Source organism: Perissodus microlepis, chromosome 13 (genome assembly GCF_051167445.1).
Source record: "Perissodus microlepis isolate ML-2025 ecotype Zambia chromosome 13, ASM5116744v1, whole genome shotgun sequence".
NCBI classification, from domain to species: domain Eukaryota; kingdom Metazoa; phylum Chordata; class Actinopteri; order Cichliformes; family Cichlidae; genus Perissodus; species Perissodus microlepis.
Window position 1 is genome coordinate 21,351,499 of NC_140473.1, and position 26,850 is coordinate 21,378,348.

General features: G+C 39.2%; 1 protein-coding gene across 4 annotated transcripts in view; it reads left to right on the top strand.

Moving 5' to 3' along the window:
• Positions 1-257: 257 nt before the first annotated feature.
• phactr2 (phosphatase and actin regulator 2) overlaps positions 258-26,850 on the top strand; it is a 41,637-nt gene continuing 15,044 nt past the window's right edge. The window contains exon 1 of one of the 4 annotated variants that reach the window (XM_084948224.1): positions 258-577. In XM_084948224.1, the coding sequence (XP_084804350.1) occupies positions 436-577 (142 nt within the window). In that variant the 5' untranslated portion in view covers positions 258-435. Of the gene's footprint in view, positions 578-7,786; positions 7,897-17,602; positions 17,829-26,850 lie in introns of those variants that run through there. The other 3 variants (XM_084948220.1, XM_084948223.1, XM_084948222.1) reach the window with 3 other exon arrangements.

Genomic DNA, 26,850 nt, shown 5'->3' on the forward strand with positions numbered 1-26,850 from the left:
TTCGGTAAATGTCTTATGTATGACTGTAATGGAGTTTCTGTGCACTAAAGATATTTATTTTCCATGCATGCCGCCTTAAGTTACAGCTAAGAGCTGTGTGACGCAAATGCATGCAATAATGTGCATTGCTTAAACTCCTTCTTTTAAGTCATGCAAAATGGAAACAGCTTCAGCAGTGAGTGGGATAATGGGTAGGCAGCTGCCACTGCCTTTCACAATTGTTCTTAGTCATAACAGCAAGCCAACCTGTTTGCAGCGGCAGATGATGGGCGTGAACAAACACAGGAACACGTACTGTCTGCGGGCTAAGAAAACTTTGAAGAGGAGGAGCTGGCGGTGTGCTGATGTTCAGCAGGTTCCTGTGAGGTTTCTCGCTTTCTCTTCACTGTGAACTTGTTACTCCCCTCGCCTGGCGGGTTGACAAACGAGGCGACAATGGCCGACGAAGAGGAGGGGGATACCTACCGGGAGATGAAGCTTTTTCCACAGCTGTGGCCCCGCCACAGGTGCCGCTCTCAGAGTGATACCTCCGGATTTCGAGCTAGAGTTTTGTTCAAGCTCCGGGGAGCCCGCTCAGGTAGGAGAGACCTCTCACGAGTGGGCCAAGAAAAAAAAGAATAAGGAAGTTGGAGACAGAGGTGCTTAATAAGCACAAAATAGGCTTCAGCTAGCTTTCTTTAATCAACAGTTAAGGTTATGCAAGTTATAGCAGTTACGTCTTGCTAGACAACATCTCCAAATTGCTTCCTCTGATTTCCTGTTCTCCAACCCAAAATAGTTGTTGTATCTCTTCCTCTCACATTTTGGGCTGAATTAAAAAAAAAAAAAAAGCAAATAAAGAAGCCAGTTTTTGTTTATTTGTTTTGTTTTATACTTAATTCTGCTTTCTTGTTCATACATTTAATGCTCATAGAACACAATAATTACCGTAGTAATTCACTGCTTTGTTGTGACACACTTGTAATTCATAACCATATATTGGATACACCTATTTTTTTTCTCAAAGTTACACAATAAATTGCATGGAGATCGTCTTTGTCACGTCAGGGTGTGACACATAATTTAATTCACCAGTAACTGAAGTTAGCAAGTGTGCAGTTTCAGTATAATAACAATGGCGGTTATTTCTTTGGGTATTAGATATCGAAAGGTCTCAGAGGTAAAATGTAAAACCAATACTCGGGGACAGGGTGTTAAAATGATGCAGTGTGAGACCTCTTTCACTGTGTTAACCATGTGTCCGCGGTGACTTTCTTAAATGTCACTGTCAGGGTTTTGCTGCCTGAAGCCCGTGGCTTGCAGGCCTATATACTGCTTTAGTGGTTTGAACCACTTCCTATCAGTCATCTACACTGTTTTAACTTGGAGCCGTGCTGTTTGACCAATTCAAACGCCTCCCTCTGCTCTGACACAGTTTGCAGACATAACATTTATTAATTCACTGTCTTTTGGTGAGGACTTTTTTTCTTCTTAAATTGGATCAATTCATTATAGCATACAAATAACATTTGCGTTAATAGTTAATAGTTATATTGCTTGTCTACAGTTGCCACAGGAAGTGTCCTGTGTTTACCGTTAGGCTGTAATTACAGGAAATGATTGTGGAGTGGAGCCGTTAGGAAAATAGATGCCCAAAGTTATTTATGTCTCCTGCCAGTTTGCATTTTGAACTTCACCAGTTGGGTCGATGCAAGATTATTAAATATTTCTTATAAGTGACTTACATATGTAATCTTCACTCAAATCTGTTAAACATATGTAAGGTTCCAAACAACCGGTTTAGACTATACAATGACTGCAATGTGTACAAAACACACTATATTGTAAACTGAACGATTTGTAGCAACAGGGGGCGCTATTTCACCTTTCCTAACAATGATCCTTAAAAACAGCACACATCAACTCAAACGTATTACGTCACCCAGGTGTGGACTGATGGTGGGAGGCTGGGTTTATTTTGACTGAGATGATGTGAGATTAGAAATAGTGTAGTACACATCGCAAATGACACAGACCATATCTGTCATTTTACAGAATCATATTTTTTTCTTTTCTTTTTTTTTTTGACTAGAAGGGATGAAGTTGATCGAGCTTCTGAGAAATGTCCCTTCCCAATATAAAATTGCTCCGGTGGGGAATATTAGCATGATTAATGGCAGAAGGGAGGGATGTTCTTTTCATGCTAAGTATGGTTTGTTTATAAAATATATGAGAATAAAAAGGAAATGCCGCCCACATACTTGAGAACATGCAAGGCAACAGGAAGCATAATTAAATGATAAAACAAAATAGGCTCTTTTAAGTTAAAGTGAACTCTCTAAGCATTACCTTTAAACATGAATAAGAAACCACAGTCTTGTGAGATATTATGTGGCTAAATTGTAACTGGAGCAAAAAAAAAAAGCAGAAAGTTTTTGAGTAAAGTGGGTCTGAATAAAGACTGACAAAAGATCCAGTTAAATTTTTGGTGTAATTTTCTATCACTTCCTGAATGTGCAGAAGAATAACAAAGCATGTACACCAATGCACTTCATGGCTCTTAGGTTATATGTGGATAATACGCATGCTAAGATGGCCTTTGATGTACTTTGTAAATAATATGTTGTCCTCCAGATGGGTACTGTTTCGCTGTCCTAATTAGAGAGGGATAAAGTAGAGGAGGAGATAAAATGGTACAAGAGGCCAGAAAATAGAGGAGAAAGATAGAAGGAAAGGCCAAGAACAAAAAGTACGAATTAAGACAAAGAAGAGCAACAGTGAACAAACAGACCAAAGAGTGGAAAGCAAGTGAGGCATTTGAATGCAGACAAGGGAACATTATGAAATCAGCGAAGAGCAGAGAGGAGGCAGAAAGGGATGCGAGGACTGGATGATTAAGGAGGAGGAGAGGACCAAAGCAAAGAAGACAACAGAGGAGTGTCAGCTTTCTGGTAGCTTGGCTTCTTGCGGGTACTTGCCTCGAAATTACATTGATTACAGACCCTTTTAGCCTGCGATAACTGCTTGTTAAAATGTACTGAAATGCAGTGAGCTGCCCTTCCCCCTTCACTGCCCACACATCTTTAGCTACCGATGTGGCTTCTGCAGCAGCCACTGACATACCCCAAAAAAGTTATGGTTTTGGTTTTTGGAGCAAATAAAAACACCATCTTTAACTATGTTGCAGTGTTCACTTATTATAACCACATTCGGCTTTTTCTTTTCAAAAGTCTCAAATGGAATTGGAAATCACTAAATCATTAATTTTTAATAGATTTTGTTGAGAGCTCAATTTCTAAATCCTGGAGATAGACGAATCAGAGAAAGGATTTTTGGTTTAATATTTGCTGTGTCAATTGAAAGCTTCTAAAAAGAAAATATTTTAATGTGAAATGTATTGTTTTTTTATTTCAATTACAACGGATAGATGTAGCGATGTCATGAAATGTGTGCCAAGTGATGGGGCAGCAGAGGAATCTGTCTGTAACCAAATGTAGACCACAGTTTAGGATCTATTGACTTATTTGACTATGGCTAGTATGTAGCAAAATATAACCACCTTGTTTCAGCTACATTTATGATGATATATGTTTTTTACATAATACCATCACATTTGAATTTATCAATGACCCTGCTGTGAGGCAGTAATTCCACCCCTAAAAACAACACGTCAGCGAGCTCTCAAAGGGTCATTGTGATTATACCTGTTTTGAGCAAAGCAAGACATTAGGTTATGGTTAACTCTGGTTTCTGGCGTCAAAGTTTAAAAATATTGAAAACCTAGCCTACAGCTCTGGAACCAGGCTTTATTTTAACATATGATATCAGTGGCAGATTTTTAAGAACAAATTTATATCTTTTATAACTTAAGATGCCTTTTGACCCATTTTCAACAAGCCCCCCAGGTGTGACATCCAGTTCAAGCAGTGAAACAGTTTAAATTTGTTCAGAAAAGTCACATAGGCGATGCTCCCATACCAAGGATTGCAATGAATGTTAATCTTGGAATATTAAAAATAAAAATAAAAGGTTACATTAGCTAACATGCTAGCAGAAGAGAAGCTAGTTGTAATGCCTATATACAAGCTCTCCATAGAAGCCAATACAAAGAATGGATACAGAACATACTATTTTAACTAACAGTCAGTGTTTGCTTTTAACAGTATCAATCACTGACATTTGGCCCACCCTCTTTTACTAATAATTTAATACCAAATCACCAAGCTTGCCTAATCCCTGATCAACTTGAGTTTGTGTTTAAATCTAACCAAACCTTGACTGCAGCGGTGTCAGATGCACAACCTATTTCATTTTCAGTAGTGAAGTGTGAGTAAGCCATACGTTCAGTAAACTCTCCTATGTGTTGCTCTACAGGGACATTCCGAACGCAATTCATCAGAACCTGTTGGCCTGCTGTTGCTGCATTTTAAATGACCTCATGATTATACCAGCAGACAAACAAAAGGCAACGCCAAATCCAATAATTATTCTGGATCAGCTCTGTTGTCTTAGTTTTTTAATACACTCCTGAAATCTTCATGAACACTCTTTGAATGCTAATTCTAAGAAACTGATTTTCTTTCCTTTTTAATAATCACACTCAGCCTTGGTAAGGTTTTGGATGGACTTTATGTGTTGCTCTCACATTAAACTGTGAAAAAGAGAATAAGACTGCATCTCTTTTTGATTATCTTCTTAGATACTGGCACTTTAATGCTTTTTTAATCTATTCGCTTCTTTTCCGTGTGATCATGCGTGTGCCTGTGTGGGTGGGTGTTACTGGAGTTGATGAGCCAGTTTCTGTTCTTCTCGCTTATTGGGAGCCCTTTCATTGGACTGAATCAAAAGTCAGAGTCTCACTTTCTCTGTTTCTTACTCCCCCTCCATCTGTCTAACAATAACGCTGTGCAGTTACTTAATAAGCCTTTAACTTTATTAATATATGTTGAAACGCCTCGGCTGCAAATGAGCAGGATGATTACTCGGCACAGCCTCTAATAATGATGTTTACATACAGCAAGTGTATGTTTAAGCGTGAAGTGGGAATTACATAATCACTCTGTATGTTAATTAAAAAATCCAGCAGAAGAGAGACACTAGTGATAAAAAATACAGGTATAAGATAGATAAATTATATGTATGTATAAAAAAAATCATTTGAGAACAGAATTAAATAATAATAAGAGAGTCAAATACAATAATACAGGAAAATACTGACACTTGACACGTAGCACTAATGTTTGTGTGTGGACACCATATTTGTTCTCAGTCCACTTAACTTACATTGTTTACACTGGCTTACACACACACAAAACCACACACACACACACACACATGCACACACACACGCACACACGCACACACACACATACACACATGCACACACGCACACACGCACACACGCATATCTGTTATTCTCAGTCCATCAGCACATTTTATCGTGCTCTGACCCATTTTTTCTTTCCACAGATTGGACTTTAATGTGAAATAGATATGCTTTATAATAAACAGAAAATTAAAAATCACCTGTGCTTAGTAGACGTGCACACGCAATAATCCTAACTTTTGTTGATATAAAACTTATTTAATTATTTAGTGCGCGCGCCTGTGTGTGTGTGTAAATGGGAGAGACGAAGAGAGAGGAAATAACCACCTATCTGGCTCTTAGTACCACAGAAAGCGATGAGGAAAGGACCCAAGCAGGCTTGGCAACAAAAGGCTGATAAGAAACTTGAACATTAACAAAGTCCCAAAAGGCACAAATAGAACCAAAGTGGCATGATGAGCACAGAGACAGAGCACACTGAGGAGCATAACAGATGAACTAGCAGACAAAGGAGGAACACAGGGCTATATATAAACACAGAGCACTAATTGGGGGAGCAGGCAGAACACTAGAGGAAACCATTAACAGCAGGTACAAACAGTCAGGGAAAAAGAGAACTAACCTTCAAAGTAAAACAGGAAATAGCCAAACACAAAATTTAATAGAAACATTTAATAAGAAGTCAGGAACAAAGGCACACAGAGGGAGGCATAAACATAGACACTAGGGAGACTACTACTAATAATAATAACGATAATAATCTAGATGAAATAAAACTTAGACTCCTCAGTGGAATACAGCAAATACATGAAACAAAGATAAAGAAATGTTGAATTTAGATAGAAATCAAAGCAAGAATCAAGAGCACACAATGAAAAATGTAAAGCGCTAGAACAAGAGTGAAAACAACAAAACCACCCAAAAACCTTGTAACCAGACCAGAGGCCATGGCACTTCATCTTTCTTGCATTTTTTATTCTACCTGCCCTCACCTGACTCTCTCTCATTGTGTGTGAGTATGTTTGTTGATTTTTATAGAGATATGATTCTCACAAATGTTATGTTTATATTCTTGTCGTTGGGCCACAGTCTTCAGCTGTCTTCTTAATTAAGCAGTAATATTCAATAAGCCATAAATGGGGTTAAAACGAGGAGGGAAAAAAAGGCCACTAGACAGCTGCAGTTTACGTCCGTGTCTTTTCAGACTCAGTGTGTGTACTTAATACTTAGTAATTAATTAAATTAAGAGGTGGACAGTAAAAATTCAGTATCTGAAAACCTTGTGAAATATGACCACATCTGTCTTTCCATTCCTCCGTTATAGTGTGGAATTTTTTTTTTCCGTTTTTAAGGGGATTATAACAGTGTGTCATGGTCACAGTCCCTGTTCATTTAACTGAAATCCATTCTTGGGTTTCTGGTTTTCATATTTTCCTAATGTCTCCTAGTGTGTTTCCTGGTTTTTGTCTAACTCTGTTTATGTGTCTGTTTGTTTTCTTGTTTTTAATCATTCTCAGTTCCTGTTTTATTTTGGTAAAGAGTTTTTTGTGCATCTCTGATGTTTTTGCTTCCTTTTTGATTTCTCATTAGTTTCACCTATGCCCTAAGACTTGTGTGTTTGGACTCCTCTTTCCCCTTTCAGGTTTCATATGTGAGTTCAGTTGTGACTCTCGTGTATTAATGTTTTGCTTTAGGCTTTACTGTATGATTTCTTGAGTTATGGCTTTATTCTGCTTAATACTAATTTTATCTCTTATAAACTTATAGGCACCCTCCAAAACAACCCCAGTTTCTTATGTGACCCCTTGAGAAAATTAATTGCCCACCCCTGAGTTCAGCTCTTGCAGTTCATGTCTTTGACCTGCAGGAGGAACCTAGAGAAAACCCATGCAGGTATTCAGTTCATATTGGTTTGATTTACTAGCATGGAAGTTTAGGTATGCAACTGCCAAAGCATTAGCAATTTCAACAAACAGCATACAACAGTAAAAATGCATTAGATTATTAGGACTGGCGTGTATGAATTCTATGTAGTTTTTCTACTATGCGAGTGTGTGTTTGAATGATTGCATCTGCTGTGCCATATTTTTCTTCTGCTTCTTCTTTTTCTTCCTTCCCCTTTACGTCACTGTGGGATTTTAACCCATGGGGATGGGGTAGAGTTAAAAAAAAAATAGATGAGCATGGAGCCAGACTGGGTAGCCGTAAGAAGAAGGAAAAACCTGACTGACAGGTTGATGGAGATAAACGCAGGATGGGACTGGGAGAGAGAACGAGGACCTGAGATGGAAACAAACATTAACTTTTAATGGTCTTTATTGGAGCGAAGGGATGCAGATGGGAGGGAGGAAGGGAGGAGGAGCAAGTGAGTAGCAGACAGTGTAGAGAGACTGAGAGAGAGAGGCAGAGAGGGTAATACAGGAACAGAGAGAGAGAGAGAAAGAATAGGAAAAGCAGGCAGACGGTGAGAAAGAGGGAGGGGGAGCTGGCAAGGGGGAGGGCTGGAGGCAGAGAGGCTGTGTGTCTGGAAGAGGCAAGGATCAACTCAAACTGCTGATAATATTCCCTGGGTCAAGTCATGGAACATGACGGTAAGTTTCCTCCTTATATAATAAGCTGTACTTCCTTGTATATCTTTCTATTTTTTAAATGATCCAGTGTCTCTCTGACTTTGTGTGTCTGTGCAGCAGTAGCAGAAGCTACTGGGTCTTCACCTAACATGCTGTCCTTTGCTTTGGTTGTCACCTGTTAGCCTAGGATTGCTTTACATGTTAAGTGTAGGCATAGGCTGTAAATCCTGGGTCTGTATCACCTGAGTTATGAAACACTCTGGTTAAAATGCTCATGTTTAGCCTGAAGAAAGAAATGAGCACACAGTGGGGGAAATAAATGGGGGTCATATAGCGCTTTAATGTCCCCATTATTAAAGCCTTTAATTATTTTGCAACTTTTGTATGAGAGTCTGACTTTCTTCAGGCTCGAGCAGTTTTTCTGGTAACGCTTTGCATTGTTTCATTATTTAAAATAAATATGCAGCGCATACCAGTGACAACACCCAGTCATGCAGTATATGCATGAAAACTTAAGACTCAAGCATCTGTTTGGAATATTAATAAGATCCTATTGTTATTGAGTGTTGTAGAGGACTAAATGACATTAAGGGTTTCCATATCTTCACTTAACTATACCTCTAGTGTCCTGGTAGGTTCAGATTTGTTGATGACAGAAAGAGTTTTTGGCAGTGCTCATGAAGCACCGATCGTTGTGTACTTAATGTAAAAAGAAATGATTGCTTTTGAAGTCTGTTCACAGTTGCATTATAGCATTAGGGTTTCTCATATGACTGAGTGAAGACTGCATCTAATGGCTGTAACTTTGTTATAAATATTTCTATAGAGAATAGAAAACTTATTAAGGGTAATAATTCCTAATGTGCTTGGCTGGAAGCCATCTTGGGTGTGCTAGCCAACATGAAAATGGTAAGTCTGTACATTGGTTGGTGTCACACACAACACGAGGAGGCAGGCAGGCTATATCAGTCCCATGTTATCTAATGTAGTTTAATTACTGTTTGCTGAGGTTGTCATAACATATCACAGTGTTTAATAGCCAAAGCCCCTGCTGTCATGCGTCAATAAATCAAGCCAGAAATTTTGAACAAAGACGATTGTTGCTGTCCTAGGTAAGCTTTACAATAAACTGCTTTAACCATTCTTTTAATTGTGTGATTTTGCCTTCACTGGCAGACTTGTGCTGAGACCCAAATGAGTACACAAAATATTATTGCTGCGGTGAATTTGTAAAACGGTGTTTTGCAATGCAAAGCAGCATCTGCGTGTGTGCGTGCATTCATATGCATATGTTTGCACAGACCATAGTTGGTCATAGTGCTAGTGTGTGGATATATTTCCTCTGCCCACTCTTGAATGCATGTGTTTTAGAGAAAACACAAGGTCAGTCTGCAGATTTGCACACGCTTGTATAACATGAGTCATTTACTACTGCGTCTGCAGTCTGCACTATATGGATGCAGGTTAGACTCCTACAGACTGTTGATAACACAACAACCTCTGCACTCAGCTGCTAAAGTTGTGATGACCTTTCTGAGGGGGGAAAACCACACACACCTAACTTCAGTTATGCCACAAATGCCAATGTGCTTGTTTGTGTTTCTCTCTCAAACATGAATATTTAAATTACAGAGGAGACTTGACCTGGTAAAACAGCATAGTTTCAGACTGACAGATTGACGTACTTGTTTGACAGGTACACCAGATAAATCAGTACAACTCTCTTAAGTTTTTAAAGAGAATGATCCTCATGTCACTCTTTGAGCCACTAAGATATCATCATAGGGGAGAAGATGTTTTATTATTTAGTCTGTATTTTAAACCTAAACTGTTTTATGGTATCTAACCTTTTTAAGTAACCCTTTTCAAAACAGCTCTTACTGTCAGTAAGAGCTAGCAGGACAATGGCCAAAGGATCATCATCAAGCAGCGAGTCTACTCTAAAACAAACCATGTTTAGCCTTCAAAAGAGAAGCAATGTCCTGACTAACAGCCACACAACACAACTGAGCAAACATGACTGACGTGCTTACGACAGCTGTTTTTGTAATTAACAGCAGCTCTTGGGTAAATCTAGCCTTATATAGTTAGACTATTGTGTCCTCTTAAGCCTTCACATCACACACTTTTAAAACAGTCGTGCCATTGCCATTTTCTCTTATGTGCAGTTGCTCTTACATTTTCCTGCCACGGTGGCCATTATTTTATGGTTATTATTAAAGACCCCACAGGACATTAATGGTCTTTCCTTCAGCTCTTTTGGTCCTCATCTGTGCCTCTTTCTCAGCCTTTCTCGCTCTCTTTCACCTCTCTCAAGCTCACGTTCTCTTAAGCTCTCCGGCTGCCTGTCTGGCAGGATGTCAACTATTGATTTATACAGGCAACATTTTAGCAGTGATGGCGGCTTATGGGTTGTGCCAAACAGAATACAACAAACAAGAGATCAGATTTCAGACAAGCCTGCTGGCAGATGGAAAGAGGGATGACAGTAGCCTTTACTGTATTGTTGCATTATAATATTGTACAGTTAATATTACCAATTAAAAATGCTTTTATTAGGTACATAAGAGGGTTGAGAGTGGAGAGAATAGGCAAACTTGTGTTTATAAGACTGGATATTAGTTAGATTCAGATACTATATTGAGACTTACATCCGTTGTGTAGAGATGAGATAATCATGAGCAGAACTACATTTGTCCAATATTAAACTATGATTTTTTTTTTTTATTATCAGCAGGAAAAAACCTATAAAACTTTCTCAGTACTAAGTAGCTATGTACTGTAAAAACCTAATGAAAGAAGAAGTAAGTTTGAAGTGAAAGTTCACTCAAGGCCTCTCTCTACCGACACCAAAACTGTATCCACACTTGGTGCTGACCAAAAAGTTGGCATATTGACGGAATCAAAATGTGTTACAGTGCAATGGAAACAGTCTTAATGGGTAAATGCTGACACACACGAAACACGTGACTCAAAAGTCCAGCTTCCGCTGCACCAAACTGATGAGGCAAAGGCTTTCTCAAGTTATTACATGAAACAAACGCAATTACCAAGTTTCTTCTTAACCACTTCTTCTACTTTGTTTTCAACATTGATGTATTAGAGAGAACTGTTTTCCATCATTTGAGGTTTGACTGGCACTTATTCAATCAACAGTAAGATCTTATCACACTGTCAGTTTCTGTAATGTTTTAACGATCCATTTGGAAAATAAGTGTGCCCAACCCTTAATATTATTATACAGCAGAGCTGCACAGTATTTGTTCAATAATTAAGACTATCTTTCATGTTTTTTCTGGAAATTTTATTAAAGAAAATTCTAATTATGCACGAAAATCTGGCTATAGTAATATGCTGAATGAGAAAATGATTTAAGGTGGTTTAATACTGCAAAATCTCCTAGTCTATGCAAAAAAAAAAAATATGCTGTTTTACTGAATTCTGCTGAATATTATCAAACCTGGCAAAGATGAATAAGATACTGTAAATGTTGCTGATCATATATTTTACAGACACTATTTTAAATGAATGAAACATCACAGAACTACAGAGATTGACTAGTTTTACACTGAGAACATTTAAAATAAGTTCCTCTCTTCTCAGCTTAGTTTGCTTGTATAACAGGGCCTGTTCCTTGCTGAGTCACACCTGACTGTTATGACAGTTTGCAGTCTGAATCATGATCCTGGTTCAGACAAGTCCCGTCACTGACTCTTAAAAAGGTTAGTTAGTAGGTTAGTTCATAACACAGAAAATCCATTAGGTGAACTTCACATAGACCTCCTTAAACTGGTTGTGCTGTGCATGTAAAGGACAGCCACATATACAGCGTTATGAAAGCGCAAAATAATATTAGGTTAGGACAATTTTCTTAGACTGTGCTCTGGGGAAAAAAAAACTTTGTTTAATAAATAAATCAAGGGGAGGGGAGAAAGGCTCTGAAAAGAAGCACTTAAACAATTATTATCTCTTGTTCTGCTGAGGCTACTACTTAATATTTGATGACTCTCTTCCTTTCCTCTGGCCCCTTGCCCCCTTCACCTCTCTTGTCTCTCCTTTTGCTGTTCTGGTTAGAGAATTGGTCAGACTCCCTCTGTTAATCTCAGTTATTTAGTGTCAGGACAAGCAGAGTCCATTTCCTGAGGTGTTACCTTGAGAGATTCATTCTCATACTCAAAGCTGAGTACTCTTGATTTCAAATAAATCCCTAAAAATCTTGCAGAGGTTTACAGCACAAGTATTAATTTCATCTAATCAAAATCTTGCGTCTGATCAGTAATCTGTTTTTCAGGTAGTTTACGTGTGAAACGTGGTGATGCTGCTTTCAGGGCATGTTTTGGTCATTTCGCTGCTCAGTTCAGTTCATTTTATGTAGTGCCAAATCACAGCAAGGCCCTTTATATTGTAAAATAAGGGCCTTACAATAATAGAGAGAAAACACCAACAATTAGACAAATCCCCAATGACTAAGCGATTGGCAACAGTGGGAAGGAAAAACTCCCTTTTAAGAGGAAGAAACCACCAGGGGAACCAGAGGGACAGTCAACTGACATAAGCAGTTGGGGTGAGGAGAGGGAAACAGGACAAAAGACATGCTGTGGAGGAGAGCAAGAGATTGATAATAACTAATGATTAAATGCAAAGTGGTGTATGAATAGAGAGTGGAAAGAGTTCGATGAGGAAGAAGCGCTGTGTCATGGGAAGCCCCCAGGAGACGAGGCCTAGGGCAGAATAACTACGGGTGAAAAAAGGAACAGTATGTATGCGGGAGTTTATGGGATGCTCAGATTAAGCCAGCAGTTTGGAAACAAGTTACAGGAACTCAGTCTGATTGAGATCTGGTTACTGACACTTTGACTTGTTAGTGATACTTGCATAAAACCAAACATTAAAGCAAAGAAACCCCACACTTAAAGCTGAAGAACTGAAAGTGGCAGCACTGAAGGCCTAGCATTAACAGAAAAAGTACAAATATAGCCACCAGGCCAGAGAAGTGAAGCCCCTGCAGAGGTGCCTCGCAATCCCTTGAAATAGAGTCACTATAAAAATCACTGTTTTCATGAAACACTAAATCAATATAATGTAAAAAAAAAAAAAAAAAAAAAAAATCTATATAATCTCATTGTCTGAACTCACTCCTTCAGTGAACTTGTGATCCTTTTGAAATGAATCCCATCAGTAAGTGTGTATTAAACTGCAAAGAAAGGTATATACTTCGAATCAGGTTTCCAGGGTCACCAGCTCCACCTTATCCAAATACGGTCACTTCTGACTCCAGAATTCAAGTGCACATGGTAGTCAATAAACCAGCTGGTGTGACATCAGCATGAGGGCATCTCTATTGGAAACATACATAATGTCTGCTATTGTCAGCTGATATTTGTCTGTCTGGTTCTAGAGGCAACACAAGCTCTACTCTTTGTCATCATGGTGTCTTAATTGTACTTGATGGTTTCAGGCAGGGTCAAGGCTCTGTGCATCAATATAAATGATACCCAAGTAGTGTGTGAGCGCATGTGCGTGCCTGTGTGTGTGTGTTTTAAGGCAGATGGGCAGTGAATGATAAAGCTCATGAAATTCAAAAATGAAAATTGTCCTGCACTGAGAACAGAGACACCCATTTGAAAATATAGAATTAAAAATAACTATACATAAAAATGCATAAATGCGTACATTAAAATATAAAATCGCACCATACATGCTAACATTAATCTATGTAACCTTGTGTGTAACCATAAAACCACGCACATACAATAAACTCAGTAGTCAATGTTTAAAATGACATCATCTTTATCCTTTTAGACCTCTCATGTCTTTTTGTTGGGATGAGCTGAAATCAAGCTTGTTTCGGATAAGGATTCATTATCTTCAAATCTTTTTTGGCTCAGTTTTCATTCTTTTTTAGCTAATTAGCTAATGCATGTCTGACTCTGATCCATTTTGGACAGAGTCCATATATGTGCATCTCTGTGCATTATTTCAGTTATTCTGAATCTATGTGGATGGCTCCACTGGTGGGGCATAGAGCCTCTGTGGGTGGATGACCAAAGGGAAAATACTAAGTTCAATGAATATCATTTATCTATGGAAAAATGTTACCTCGTGCTATTGTGCTGACATTTAACTGAAATGCAACACGGATCTTTTTCACTGTTAATAATTAATTTAAAAAATGTGGTGTAGGCAAAAACATAAGAATCATTGGATTATGGGAACTGAAGGAACCAGTGAAAATACCCTCTGAGACTGAATGTTGAGCTGTCTTGTCTGGAAATCAGTGTGTGTGTTCTCAGTGGTATTATCTCTGTCCTTTAACACGTGTAAATGTGCTCCAAATTCAGTATGTGTTGCGGGTACATTGTGTAAATGACATTACCTCCCAGTAAGTGCTAACATAGTCATATTCTGCTGTTAACCTCTCTAAGTACTTCCATTCTCATTCTCAGTTTTTATCCTCCCACCTCTTTACCGGCTTCCTTCCTGTTCAATTATCCATTTCCATCTGATTCGCTAATGACAGCCCCATAACTGTGTGGTTGACTTGGCAGCTCCAAAGCTAAATGTATATTGAATGGTAACACTGCATGCTACTAGCACAAAAGCAATTGAAAGGGGTCATTTGTTAATATGGTGGATCAAGAAAATGTCACATATTCTTTGGACTTGATGGCATCCATGTCACCTTAAGAACTGAGTTAGAGTTAGGTTGAAATAAGCCACAATCAAGGGGCAGGTAATTGGGTTTTATCCAATCAGAGCAGACAAGAAGTGGTGAGTGAGTCTGCACACACACACAAAATCCATACACTGCTTCATTTTTGTAACAAAACTTCCAAAATTAGTTTTGTTTAAAGGTCAATGTTGGCTTTATTTCTCATTCTGCCACAATCCTTAAGAACAATGTTCTCTGTGCTGTGGCTGCTTAAATGCCAGGACTGCATGTGGCTTCCTGATGTTTAATGACTTATGGGGAAATGGGATCAGGGAGCGAGGGCAGCACTGCCACATAGAAACAGAATTATGAATGGAACAAGAACAACTTTGTGACAAATCATCTCCCAGTTAACCTGAAGTCAGTTTGCTTATGCTTACTTTGCTTAACACTAGATGGCAGTCTTGGCCCAAATGGTAAGTCGTTTCGTGTCCAGATCAGGCAAGTTTAATTTGCTCATGCTGCTGCTGTGTGTGTCTGTGTGTGTTTGTGTGTGTAGAGAGTGGGAGGGAGCGTGTGTACTAATGGCTTATTTCTGTCAAGCCCTGTTCTGCAAGGTCTCAACTGACACTGTGTTGACAGTAATGATGGCCAAATCTCTCTTTCTCTTGCGCTTTCTCTTCTATGAACACACACACACACACACACACACACACACACACACACACACACACACACACACACACACATGCATACACACACACACACACACGTTAGTTGACTCTCGTGTTGAGAGTCAGTGGCAGCGTTTGACTCAGTTTGCCACAGTTGTCACTGAGCAGTGATGTGTGCTCTTGTGTCTAATATTAAACAGATATTACTTGTGTGTGCTGCAAGTAGAGCACCTAATGACAACACTTGACTGACTTTGCGCTCTTTTGAATGACTCACTGCTGGGTTGGTTCAAGATTCACTACTGTCATCTTCCTTTTTAATAATAAATTGCCTGCAGGGTAAAGCCTACTGCTTTTCCTCTGGAGCTGGACTGTAAGCTCATTTATGTATTAATTATAGACTGTAAGCTAAATATATTGTCATTTCCCAAGCCTGGTTTCTGAGATAGGCTCTCAGATGTTTAATTACTGGAATGTCAATAAAATAATATTTAGAGAGTGTGACTATAAAATACAATGTGAGTGGATTTGTTGCTAAGAAGGACCTTAAATTTGGTTTAAAAACAACTGATATGCACTGCCACACAGGTTTTAAATGATACTGTATGACGTATTGTGCAGTAAGTACACTACATATCATATTATCAATGCAGCAACTTATTAATTATTATTATCTTTTTGTTTCTTGTTATATATTTTTAATATTGGGTAATATTGTAAAATACCCATCACAAGTTCCAGAAACACTGTACTTGCTTAAAATTCACAGGCACATCCAGTAGAAAGAAAATCTGTCATAACTCTTTGGAATTACCTGGTTTTCTAGATTCATTGGATCATGAAATGTGATCCTTGAGTTACTAACACATACAATTTATACATATTTATAGAGCACACTCATTTGAGGTCAAAAGATAATTTAACCCTTGGATTTAATACCTGCTTCAGCCTCCTTTGTAATCTCAAACCTCAGGCTTTAGAGGAACCTGCAGGTCAGAGATGGCCGATGATCACAGGGGGAATTTCGGACCATTTTGTACTTACAGGACTCCTTCAGCGGAGTCAAATTTCAGGGTGTGAAAGGCTCTAATGAGGTCATGCCACCACATCACCCATTTATGGGAAGTACTCTAGGTTGAAATAAATTGGATTTAATATTTAAGGTAAATGTCCTGCTGCAACACACAACTTATTGTGCACGCCCAGACATAATTTTGCATGATACCAGCTTTTCTCACCCCTGACTCTAATTGCTTTCTTTTGCTGTCATTAGCTTAGCATTAGCTGGAGACGTTTTCCAGCCTGCTCTGTGAAGAATTCACAGATGGAGAAACAAGTTAAAATATTTATATTCAAATACACAACATACACAAACGTACTGGGCCTCCTACACATTACACCTTACACCTATTCAGCTCAGCTTATAGGACTAAGAAAGTGTAATGGGTTTCCGTGATTGTTTGTCCATGGAAACCTATGCCATGAAGCTCCTGGTGCACAGTTTTTGTGCTGATGTTAATGCCAAGGGAGGTTTGTAACGCTATAGTTATTGAGTCAGCAGTGTTGGCAACTTTTACGCACAGCTCTCGGTAATCCCACTCTGTAACTTTACGTGGTATGCCAATCTGTGGCTGAATTGCTATGGTTCCGAAACACTTTCACTTTGATAAAGTAACACTTACAAGTGATTGCGGAATAGCTAGGATGGAAGAAATCTCACAAACGGACTTGTTGTGACAGTAGAATGATAGCTCAAATTCAGGGAGCTCTTTAAAACTATGTCTTCTTCCACAAATGTCTGAAAAACAGACCAAGGGCTGAACATACAGAAATTGTGAAATTGTATCCAGGAACTTGTTATGCAACAGTGCTAACCACCATGCCACTCTGCTGCCCAATAATAATTATAATACTCTATAAAATTGCCATTAAAAAAACTTCATTTTGTATTTACTGGCGTTATTTTTTCTCTAATATTAAAATTTGTTTGATGATATGAAACATATAAGTGTGACAAGGATACATGTGTGATAATACTGCAAATGACTGCATAATGTGGTTTAAAAAAAAAAAAGAAGACAATACACAAAAGTTAGATAGATACAATAGTTACAATATGAATTTTAACAAAAGCTGTGTAATGCACTAAGGCTACAATATTGGTTTGTGAAAACAGTTATGTAATTGAGTCACATTCACCTCAAGTTTCACTGGAGCGCAGTTCTAGGTTAGTGCCATCATTTCGTGATCTGGGCCGATGTAAACCAGCGGCTGAGGGTGTCGGACCCCTTCGCCCTTTGACCCCAGCAGCGTCCCTAATCTGCATAGAGGAATGAGAGGCATTTTCAGCCGCTCACAGGAGGAGGGGAGGAGGTGGAGGAGGTGGTGGAGGGAGGGGACGTTACGACGTAGTAGAGAGTGAGTGAGAGAGTGAACCAAGTTTCCAGCGACTGAGCCATCACGGCGTAAAAACTTCTTTTTTTGAAATGAACTCGCTTGGCGGCGGAGGACGGAGTTTATGCGGAGATAGAGAGCCGTGATAGCGGGTTCGGGGGCCCGGTCCGGCCCGGTGCTCAAGCCGAATATGGGTCAGACCGCCGTGTCTGCCGTGTCTCAGACTGCAAGCGGTGAGTGTGTGTGTACATGTGGTGTGTGTGTATACGTGCAGTGTGCAGTCTCCCTTCCTCTTGTCTCTCTCACACACAATCCGCTATCTTTATTCAGGAAGTCTTCTCGTTTTTTGTTTTCGTTCTTTCACATTTCTGTCGCATAACTTCGACACAGTTCAAACAAAGCGCTGCGCTAAATACCGTTAACGCCAGTGGAAGTTTGCTAAATAGATGTGTGTTCATTTTATTCGTGCATCATTTTACGCCGTGTGTGTGTGTGTGTGTGTGTGTGTGTGTGTAGGGGGTTTCTAAATTTATCGCTGGCTCTGCCACCCAACTGTTGTATAGCAGAAAGAAAAACTAGTGAAACAGCCTGTCTTAAAACAGGATGCAGTGTTGTATAACCCAAGAGCTGTTTAAAAGGCTGACTTGTTGTAACTAGGTAATGAAGACTTTATGTATTTAGCAGCCAACTTGACATTGGTCGAGATGATCGGAAGGAGCGCAGATTAAACTTGTAACCATTTCCCCCTACAGTAGACCCCAGATCGAGATGACTATCTGAGCACAGTAAATACAGTCACGAAGCTGTTGAGCAGCACTCAGTGAGTCAACAAGTAGGCCTGGTCATTTTTATGAAGAGCTAGCAGGAAATGCAATTTTACAGAAGATATTCATTTTGGATAAATGAGAAGTGCTGGAGTTCTGAGCTACGTTTAAACCTGTTATTATTTAAATTATGGATTAATGTAACTCCTTAGTGAGTTAATTATCTCCTTAATGAAGACTTCTTCAGATTTCTTTCTAGTTTTTTAGGTGCACCATGCTAGTACTGGATTTGACCGCCTTTTGCATTTACAGCTACCTTAAGTCTTCGTAGCATAAATTCAGCGAGGTGCTGGAAACATATCTTTGGTGCATATTGACATGACAGCATCATGCAGTCATCATGAAGATTTGTCAGTGATGTGGATCTCCTGCTTCACTGTGTCCCAGGACCTCGGTTGGGTTGAGATCTAGTGACTGTGGAGGCCATTTGACAGTGTCATTGTCATGTTCAAGAAATCATCTTGAGATGATCTGAACTTTGCAGCGGGGCATGCTTACACTTTTGTTATAAAGGGATGTACATGGTCAGCAACTATATTCAGGTAGGCTGTGGCGTTTAAATGGCGCTCAGAGACCCAAAGTATGGACTGACATTATACCACACACTATTAGACCTCTGTCACTAGCCTGAACTATTAATACAACACAGGCTGTATCCACGCTTTCAAAGTTTTTAAGTTCTAACCCTGCAATCAGAATCAAAACGTCTTCAGACCAGTTAATGTGTGTCCGATCTTCTCTTGGTGAGCTTGTGCAAACTGGAGCCTAATTTTTCTGTTCTTAGCTGGTAAGAGTGGCACCCCGTGTGGTTTTGTGCTGCTGTAGCCCATCTGCTGCAAGGTTTCATATGTTGTACTTTTAGAGATGCTCTTTTAGATACTTGAAGTTAAAACAAGTGGTCATTTGGGTTATTTTTGCCTTCCTATCAACTCAAAGCAGTCTGAGGGGCAACACCAAAGGCCTTGAAAAAGTGAACTTATCATTTCAAACTAGGAATCATGCAGATTTCAAAGATTATGAAGCTGAAGTTAATAGAAAGAAAAGGAAAAAATACTCTTAAATGAAACAGTCTAACCATCAAGTGTTTATCAGCTTTATAATGACATTGAAGCTTATTATGACCTACAGATTGAACAAAAAGAGTAGTTTGTGTTCTTTCATCTGCATGCTGAACTGCAAAACTGATTGTTCATTGGTTAATCTGTTGGAGTTCTTTGTGTATCTAATTCCCAGAGTCATTTTAATCAGCTTTTTTCATATGCAACACTGGCAAATACTGAACCCGAATGCTTTGTTTTTACAATCAAAGCCTTTTTTTTTCCATCTGTAGTCCTTGGTCGGTTCGTTGAGCCATAAAGGTAGGCACTTTACATTCAATCACACTTTTTATGGGAAGGCTTAAAGGCAGTGAGGTAGAGGATGAGACACATGACTCTGGATGAAAACAAAACTAAATCTGTTTTATGGCTCTGTCAGCATTTAAACTAAAACTCAGACTCAACTGTAATGCACTTTAGTCAACATGCAAAGGAACCTGGTGGCTATAATAATGATCTATACGTCCTGCATGGTTACATTACGACTTCATAATGATGTGGTGTGCTTTAAATGCTGAATCTACAGCACTAAGAGCAGAAGTGGAATTCTTTCTCTCAGGGTCTTATTGAAAGATCATTAACATAATACTGAGATCTCTGAGCTTCTCTATCGAAGTTAAAACATGGTCAGTTTCCTGTTTGACTGCTTTTTGCTCTGTTACTCCAGACTTAGCCTGAGCTTTGAAGTCGTGCAAGTATCATGAGTTGAGCTCTATAATGCTTCTCCAGCCTTTGCTGGAGAAAGATTTGGAAGAAATGACCCAAGTGTTAAAACTGCAGAGCCCAGCGCCGCCCCTCCCTCCACTCTTGTCCAGCACCTCTTGTTGCCTTGTCTTCTTCTCTTCCTTTCCCTGTTCCTTCTTTCTTTAATCCCACATTTTCTCATGCCCCACTTCAGTGTCCCTTTTCCTCTGTGTTTCCTCTCTTTCATCTTTTCTTCTTCCCTTTGTTTCTTTTTGCCTCTTTCTCCCCCTCCATCCCTCTTCCTCTGTTTGTGACGCTTGCTTCTTCCCTCCCCGGTGACTTGGAGTGAAGGAAGGAAGCCTCTCCCTTTTCCCTCCTCCTTAACACATGTTCAGGCAATAACGTCTGAAAAGAGTTTGCTGGCTCTGTCACAATACATCTCTTTTACCCTTAAATATTATATCAGGCGATACATATAAGACTTTGCAGTTTGTCAAGGCAACTGGCAACTGAAGTCTCTTTTATTTGGTCGTCTGCTGTCTCTGAAGTTGTGTTTCTAATTATCCCACCCAGCTGCAAAATATCCAAATCCTGACTCACCCATTTTGCATGACATTGCATTTCAGCTGTTTCAGTGTAAAATTCATTGTGGAACAATGGAGTCGAGTCAGCATCTGTAATGTGTAACAACGTCCCGGAATTAAACTGAGATTTAGAGGAGGTACACAGTTTAATTTAAAGAGATCAAATACAGCACTATTTTAAAGCAACTGTCAGTTACAACAAATACTGACAGCATAAAATATATTACTGTTAAACAGCAGATTGATGAACTGAAGATCTTAATTCCTTTGATTTGGTTTCCTAAAACCTGATTTTGTTGATTTATGATGGTGTATATTTTTCTTAATAGACACAATAGATTAAGGCCTGGCAATATTGACTTTAAAAAAAAAAACAAAAAAAAATTTTTTTTAGTTGAAAAGAAGTCAACATGTTTAAAGCTGTTATCTGTTAGTACTTACCTTGTTGACAGTGTTCGACCTATTGGCAAATAAGATTGGCAGTGGTGTTTATCTGTTTGTGTAATGTAATGAACAGCTGAAACGTTTGCTGTGTTTGATGTAGCAGTCGTTGAGTATTATTTCTGCACATACAGTAAACTAACATTGTCTGCCTCAATGTATTATATTTGTCACCGTTATATTTGACTATGTAGACGTGTCAGTGGGCTTGAACAGGAATGGGACAACTGTGGTGTTCACCACAAAGAGGAACAAGCGCGAAATAAACAATCAAACATTTAAAAAGTAGCAAAAGAAGCACATACAGTGGGTGCAGTGGAGAGTTTTCATATTGTTTCATATATTGTTTTAATTTTACCCAGTGTCACTTCACAATAAAGAAGTTTTATATATATATATATTGTGTCTTCTGGGGCATAGGCTAAGCTAAAAAAAGCAGCACTAACACAAGCGATAGAGTCCCAAAGACTGGTTATTCCAACTATTTTTAATCCTGCCTCCCCAGTTTACAGTATACAGTATAGTATACATCGCTAGTCCCATAAGGTGCCGTCACAGTGTTCACAAACCTAGAAATTCTCAAACTGTGCTGAAATGAGACAAGTACAGATAAATGAGATCGTCCTCTTTTTTTAGCCGTTTTATTTAGAAGTTGCCAGCTTCCATCTCGCACACAAGTGAGCAACTTCTTCTGTCACACTGACACTGTATGTCCTCCTTCACTACACCCATGACTCTTCTGGTTTTCCTCTTTTCTGTCTGCATGGCAGCTCCATATTCAACAGGTTTTGTCCAGTGTCCCTTCCCTGCACATGTCAGGTCCATCTTGTCTGCAAACAGCTCAAGCTGGATTGTCCCTCTGATATACTACTTTCTAATCATTTCCCTCTTAGCCACTCCCAGTAAAAATCTTAGCATTTTCAACACCGCCAAGTCCAGCTCCACCTCTAGCGCCACCTCTGTCTTTTTGTTAGTGCCATCTAACCGGAACAGTGCACCCGTAGGACTGGTTCCTATACATTTTGAATCCCAGTGAAAACATAAAACAATCAACCATCATGCAATCTCTCACTAAAGAACAAACAACAACCATGCAGCTGCAGGTTCAATTACTGTGGAGAAATTGTTAAAGTAGCTAATATCGACAGTATATTCACTATTTTCTGTTCCACCACAATGTAGCTACAGTAAATCGCCAAGTTTTTTTTTCTTTAAATGTCGATAATAGTCGTATACATAAAGATGGAAATCAAGAGTTATTTAACGGTTGCCCGCCTCCAAGCATCAGTCTCTGGTCAGTTGTTTGGGGGACGGAATGATTGGAATTTCTGCAGAGTGAGGTGAGAACAATAAATTAACTGTAGGTGTAATTTTCTCGGAAAAGATGACGTATTGTTGTACTTGTGAGATCTTTGCCGTTGAGCACATTCAGTGTAAGTGTAAGCACCTCATGCATGTGTCACAGCAATGCAGGCTTTAGATTTCCTGCATTGCTACACGACACAGCATGAATCTCAAATCTTCCCCTTTCCTTATGATAATTACATAACTGTAAAACCAGGAATTTGAAAAGACTGTATTACAATCGGTTCCAAAAAATGGGAAGCAGATGAATCTCTTTTGATGATTTACTTTGTTTCTCCTCTAAACTAAGCAGTGAGTTTTCTTTTGCCTCTTTGTTTCATTTTCTTTTCTCAGCAAGTAGTCAGTCAATCCATTGTCCCTGTTTGGTTCCCACTGGAAGTTTGATAGTTGGCCTAATGGTGATGATAATCGCTGTTACCGATTTTCCCATCGTTAGCGGTACAGAGTAGCTGCTGAAATGCACCTATTGTTGTGATTTGATATCAACACAGGAACAGGAAATGAGTGTGTGTATGCAAAGTATGTGTGTGTGCAAAAAGAGGGTGCTACATTGGTCTGAGGGGAGTTGTAGGGGGCTCTGTGGTGCACTTTTCCATGTCTTCACTCTTTACTGCCATTGTTTTTATGTACATGTTTGTCCTTGAGCACTCGATGTGATAAAGGTGATCACAATACTGTTGGGAGCAATAATGAAACTATGATTTTACAAGCATTCCTTAACAAAGCAGAGTGCTTTGTTCTGGTTATATTGCTCTAGTTATATTACTTCTTACTATCTGACCCTCATTTTACACTTTAGGCTAATGACACATCAGTTTTTTGTTATAATAATCCTACTTTATTCAGTTTAGATCTGCTAAAGACCACTAAATGCTTTAAAACCTGCAAAACTGGCTTTAAATTTATAGACAGAATAAGAAGATTCGATATTATTTGTTAGATATTAAGAGTTTGTTAGTTGTAAACCTGAGTGAATTTGGTTTAATCATATTTAATTGACAGTGTTCCAACAAATATTTTGATCGATGCACATTTACGTTAGCTTCAGTAATGCAGGGGAAAAGAGAGACTTTCTCATCACCGTGGAAAATAAACAACACTAGTAGAAAAAAAATGTACACTTATGTAGACTTTAATTACTCACAGCGTGTGAATAAACAATGCATTGATCCTTCATCAGCAGTAAGCAGCAGTCAGAGATAGTTTATACTCATCAGTTTTAGCCCATGTCCATCTGTGCAGAGTGCGAATCAGCTATCTCCCAATGCTGGTGAGAGCAAACCAATCATCAGGCTATTGATAGTTTTCAATTGAGCTGAAGGTTATGAAATGGATTTGACCCACTAGATCTGCTTAGCCAGGAAATGCTTGACTGAGTGACTTTAGTTGCTGTTAGGCAAATGGTTACCTAACTTCTTTACTGCCACAATGAACATCTGGATCATCTGGTCAGCTAAGCTGAGTGTTTTTTAAGCTTTGGTCTGGTGGAAATCTGGCAGATATTTTTTTTTTTGCTGACAATGGGGCTGCATAAGCATCTTAAACAGTACTGACACTGCACTGTTCTGTTTTCAACCAACTTTTATTGTTTTCTTGTCAGCAGGTATTTAGAGTGACATGAGCTGAGTGGGAATGCATTATTATTTTTATTGAGCAGGCATAGTGATTCCCTCCATGTGTAGCTAGCATTTGCGAATTTAGGAGTTCTCTAAGAATGCACTTGAAAGAATGAATTAATGAATTCCCTTAAATCGTCTCCCTTGAATAATTGCATTTATCTCAGTTTGCAGATGACATGAGAGTCCCTGGCCTTCGGCTATTGAGGTTTTGCGATGATTCTGTATTTTTTTTAGTTTTTTAAACCAGGCTGCTGCCATGTCAACAAATGTAGGTTGCGCTCATGAGTATATTTCCTCTTGCCAATCAGAATACAAATTGTTATGGATTAGTGTAACCAGGATCCTGGATCGTGCACTTGATCTTGCATCTTTTAAAGTTTTGTTTTCAGAATTAATTGAAGCTGTCCACATAATTGGAGAAAACAACCACCATGACTTCATGTGAAAAACATCCAAGTATTGTGTTGTAGACATATCAGCTGAAGTTGAACTTGAGCCAGGCTTTTTTTTGTAATGCAAATTGTAGGTATGATGTTTTGTAATTACTTTTAATTTCTGCACATGGCTGATTAATGTTCCAAACATCTATTATTACTTAGTCTGACTGCATTTAAATATATTAATATAATAAAAATAAAGTGTTCAGCACAGTGTCTGTGAAGGCTCTCAGTCATCCAGGTCATCGTAGTCTGAGGAGCTTGGAAAGAAAAGCGTCTGGACTTCTTTAAGTTGCTTTCACCTCTCATCCGAGAAGCTTCTTCAGTTCTAAGAGTCAAATGATGGAGAGTCCCAGATTTAAGCTCTGTGGGAGTGTCCCTGAGAGGGTCATGGACCCCCTATTGATCCTCGACCTAATCACACGAGCCAAGGTGTGAAAACGAGTGTAGGTCACAATCAGCCGAGGTTTCGGGTGAGCTCATCGTGAAACTTAAGCCCACCCTATCACGTGATTTCCTGAGGTCAAATGGCCCAGGATGTGAATGGCCGTCAAGGCGTCTGGGAAGGGATCTCAAAACTGGATTGAGATGGCAGTCAGTTGGTGTCATAAGCCACCACCTCTATTCAAAGATGGTCGTCCACAGTGGACATAGATGGCTTCTTTCACTCCTCATTTAAACCATGTGTCTTCTCTGTCCAAAATGTGAACATTGGCATCCTCAAAAAAGTGACCTTTTCCCTTTAGATGCAGATGGACGGCCGAGTCTTGTCCCGTGGAGCCGGCTCTTCTATGTTGCGCCATGCGTTCATAAAGGCATGGCGCAATGTAAACCTGAAAATTTGAGTAAAGGATGTTAAATGGTAGCACGTCTCAAGCCTCAATGAGGACAAGTTCTTTACATCAGCGGTCCCCAACCTTTTTTGCGCCACGGACCGGTTTATGCCCGACAATATTTTCACGGACCGGCCTTTAAAGTGTCGCGGATAAATACAACAAAATAAAACCAGTACCGGTACCGAAAAAAAGAAGATTTATTCATAACACACGTGAAAAGACCCAGGAAAACAGAGTTAACGATAAAAAACGATAACAAAATAACGCTAAAAACCCATAAAAACCCTGAAAACCATACATTTCACACCCGAGCCTCAACTCCCGCGGCCCGGTACCAAACGACTCGGGGTTTGGGGACCGCTGCTTTACATTACACTTATTCTTATCTTCTGTATTAGTTTTGGGGCTGTTCTGTCATTTAAGAGCACTTCTATGCTAAAAGCACACAGCTCCTTCAAATACTTCCACATCGCTGAACTTCATTTCCTACAAGCAGCAATAACTTGACCTTTTCTTCGGGAGTGCAAATATGAAAAAAGACATAAATTACTCAAAAGTTTTTTGCGGAAAAAATGATACACATTTGCCGCTAGCTGGGCTCCATAGAGTCAGCGGTGATTCAGCAGTGTTATGTAGCTGCAAAAACAAAAGGCTTCCTCTGCTTAAATCTGAGGAATCGCACACACCACCTCTCTTTCCTCTGTAAGCTTCCTGCACACACACACACACGCACTTGCACACACTGTCGACATTATCCCAGAAGTTTCACAGCGCTTCTAATCTTTCAGCAGGAAGAGGAGGAGCTGTGGGAGGACGGGGATCTCGCCAAGACACACACACGAGCGCACGCACTGCAAATACTGTTAAAAACAAATATTCGCCCCTGACTGACCTGTAGAGCGCGACAAATATGACTATTTCTCAGCTTTTTTTTAACACTTGCTGACTCCGTCTTAAAAACGTGTGTGGATCTGTCTTCATTTAAAGCTTTTAGTTTCCTGATAATATAGGCGGGCGTTATCGGGAAACTGACAGGAACAAGCCTTCAGCAGTAAACACCAGTAATCACTTGTTAAAGAGATGTGTATAATACTAAATAACACTACACTATTAAAATATAAACACAATTCCAGTAAATACAGACTGAAAATATAAACACCGCTATAATCCTGCACATAAAAAATGCAAACTATAGAGCCAGATAAAGTGCACTGTGGTTTATGGAAGCTTCCATTATGTTAAGAGAGCCATTTTTCCTGTCGTCCTTTAAATGGCTACAGGAATAAAAATGAATCTTAAGTGCTATGACTCTATTTTGAGCATCATGTTGCTGTGACCTGGAGGAAGGGGGTCAGATGATTGCATATG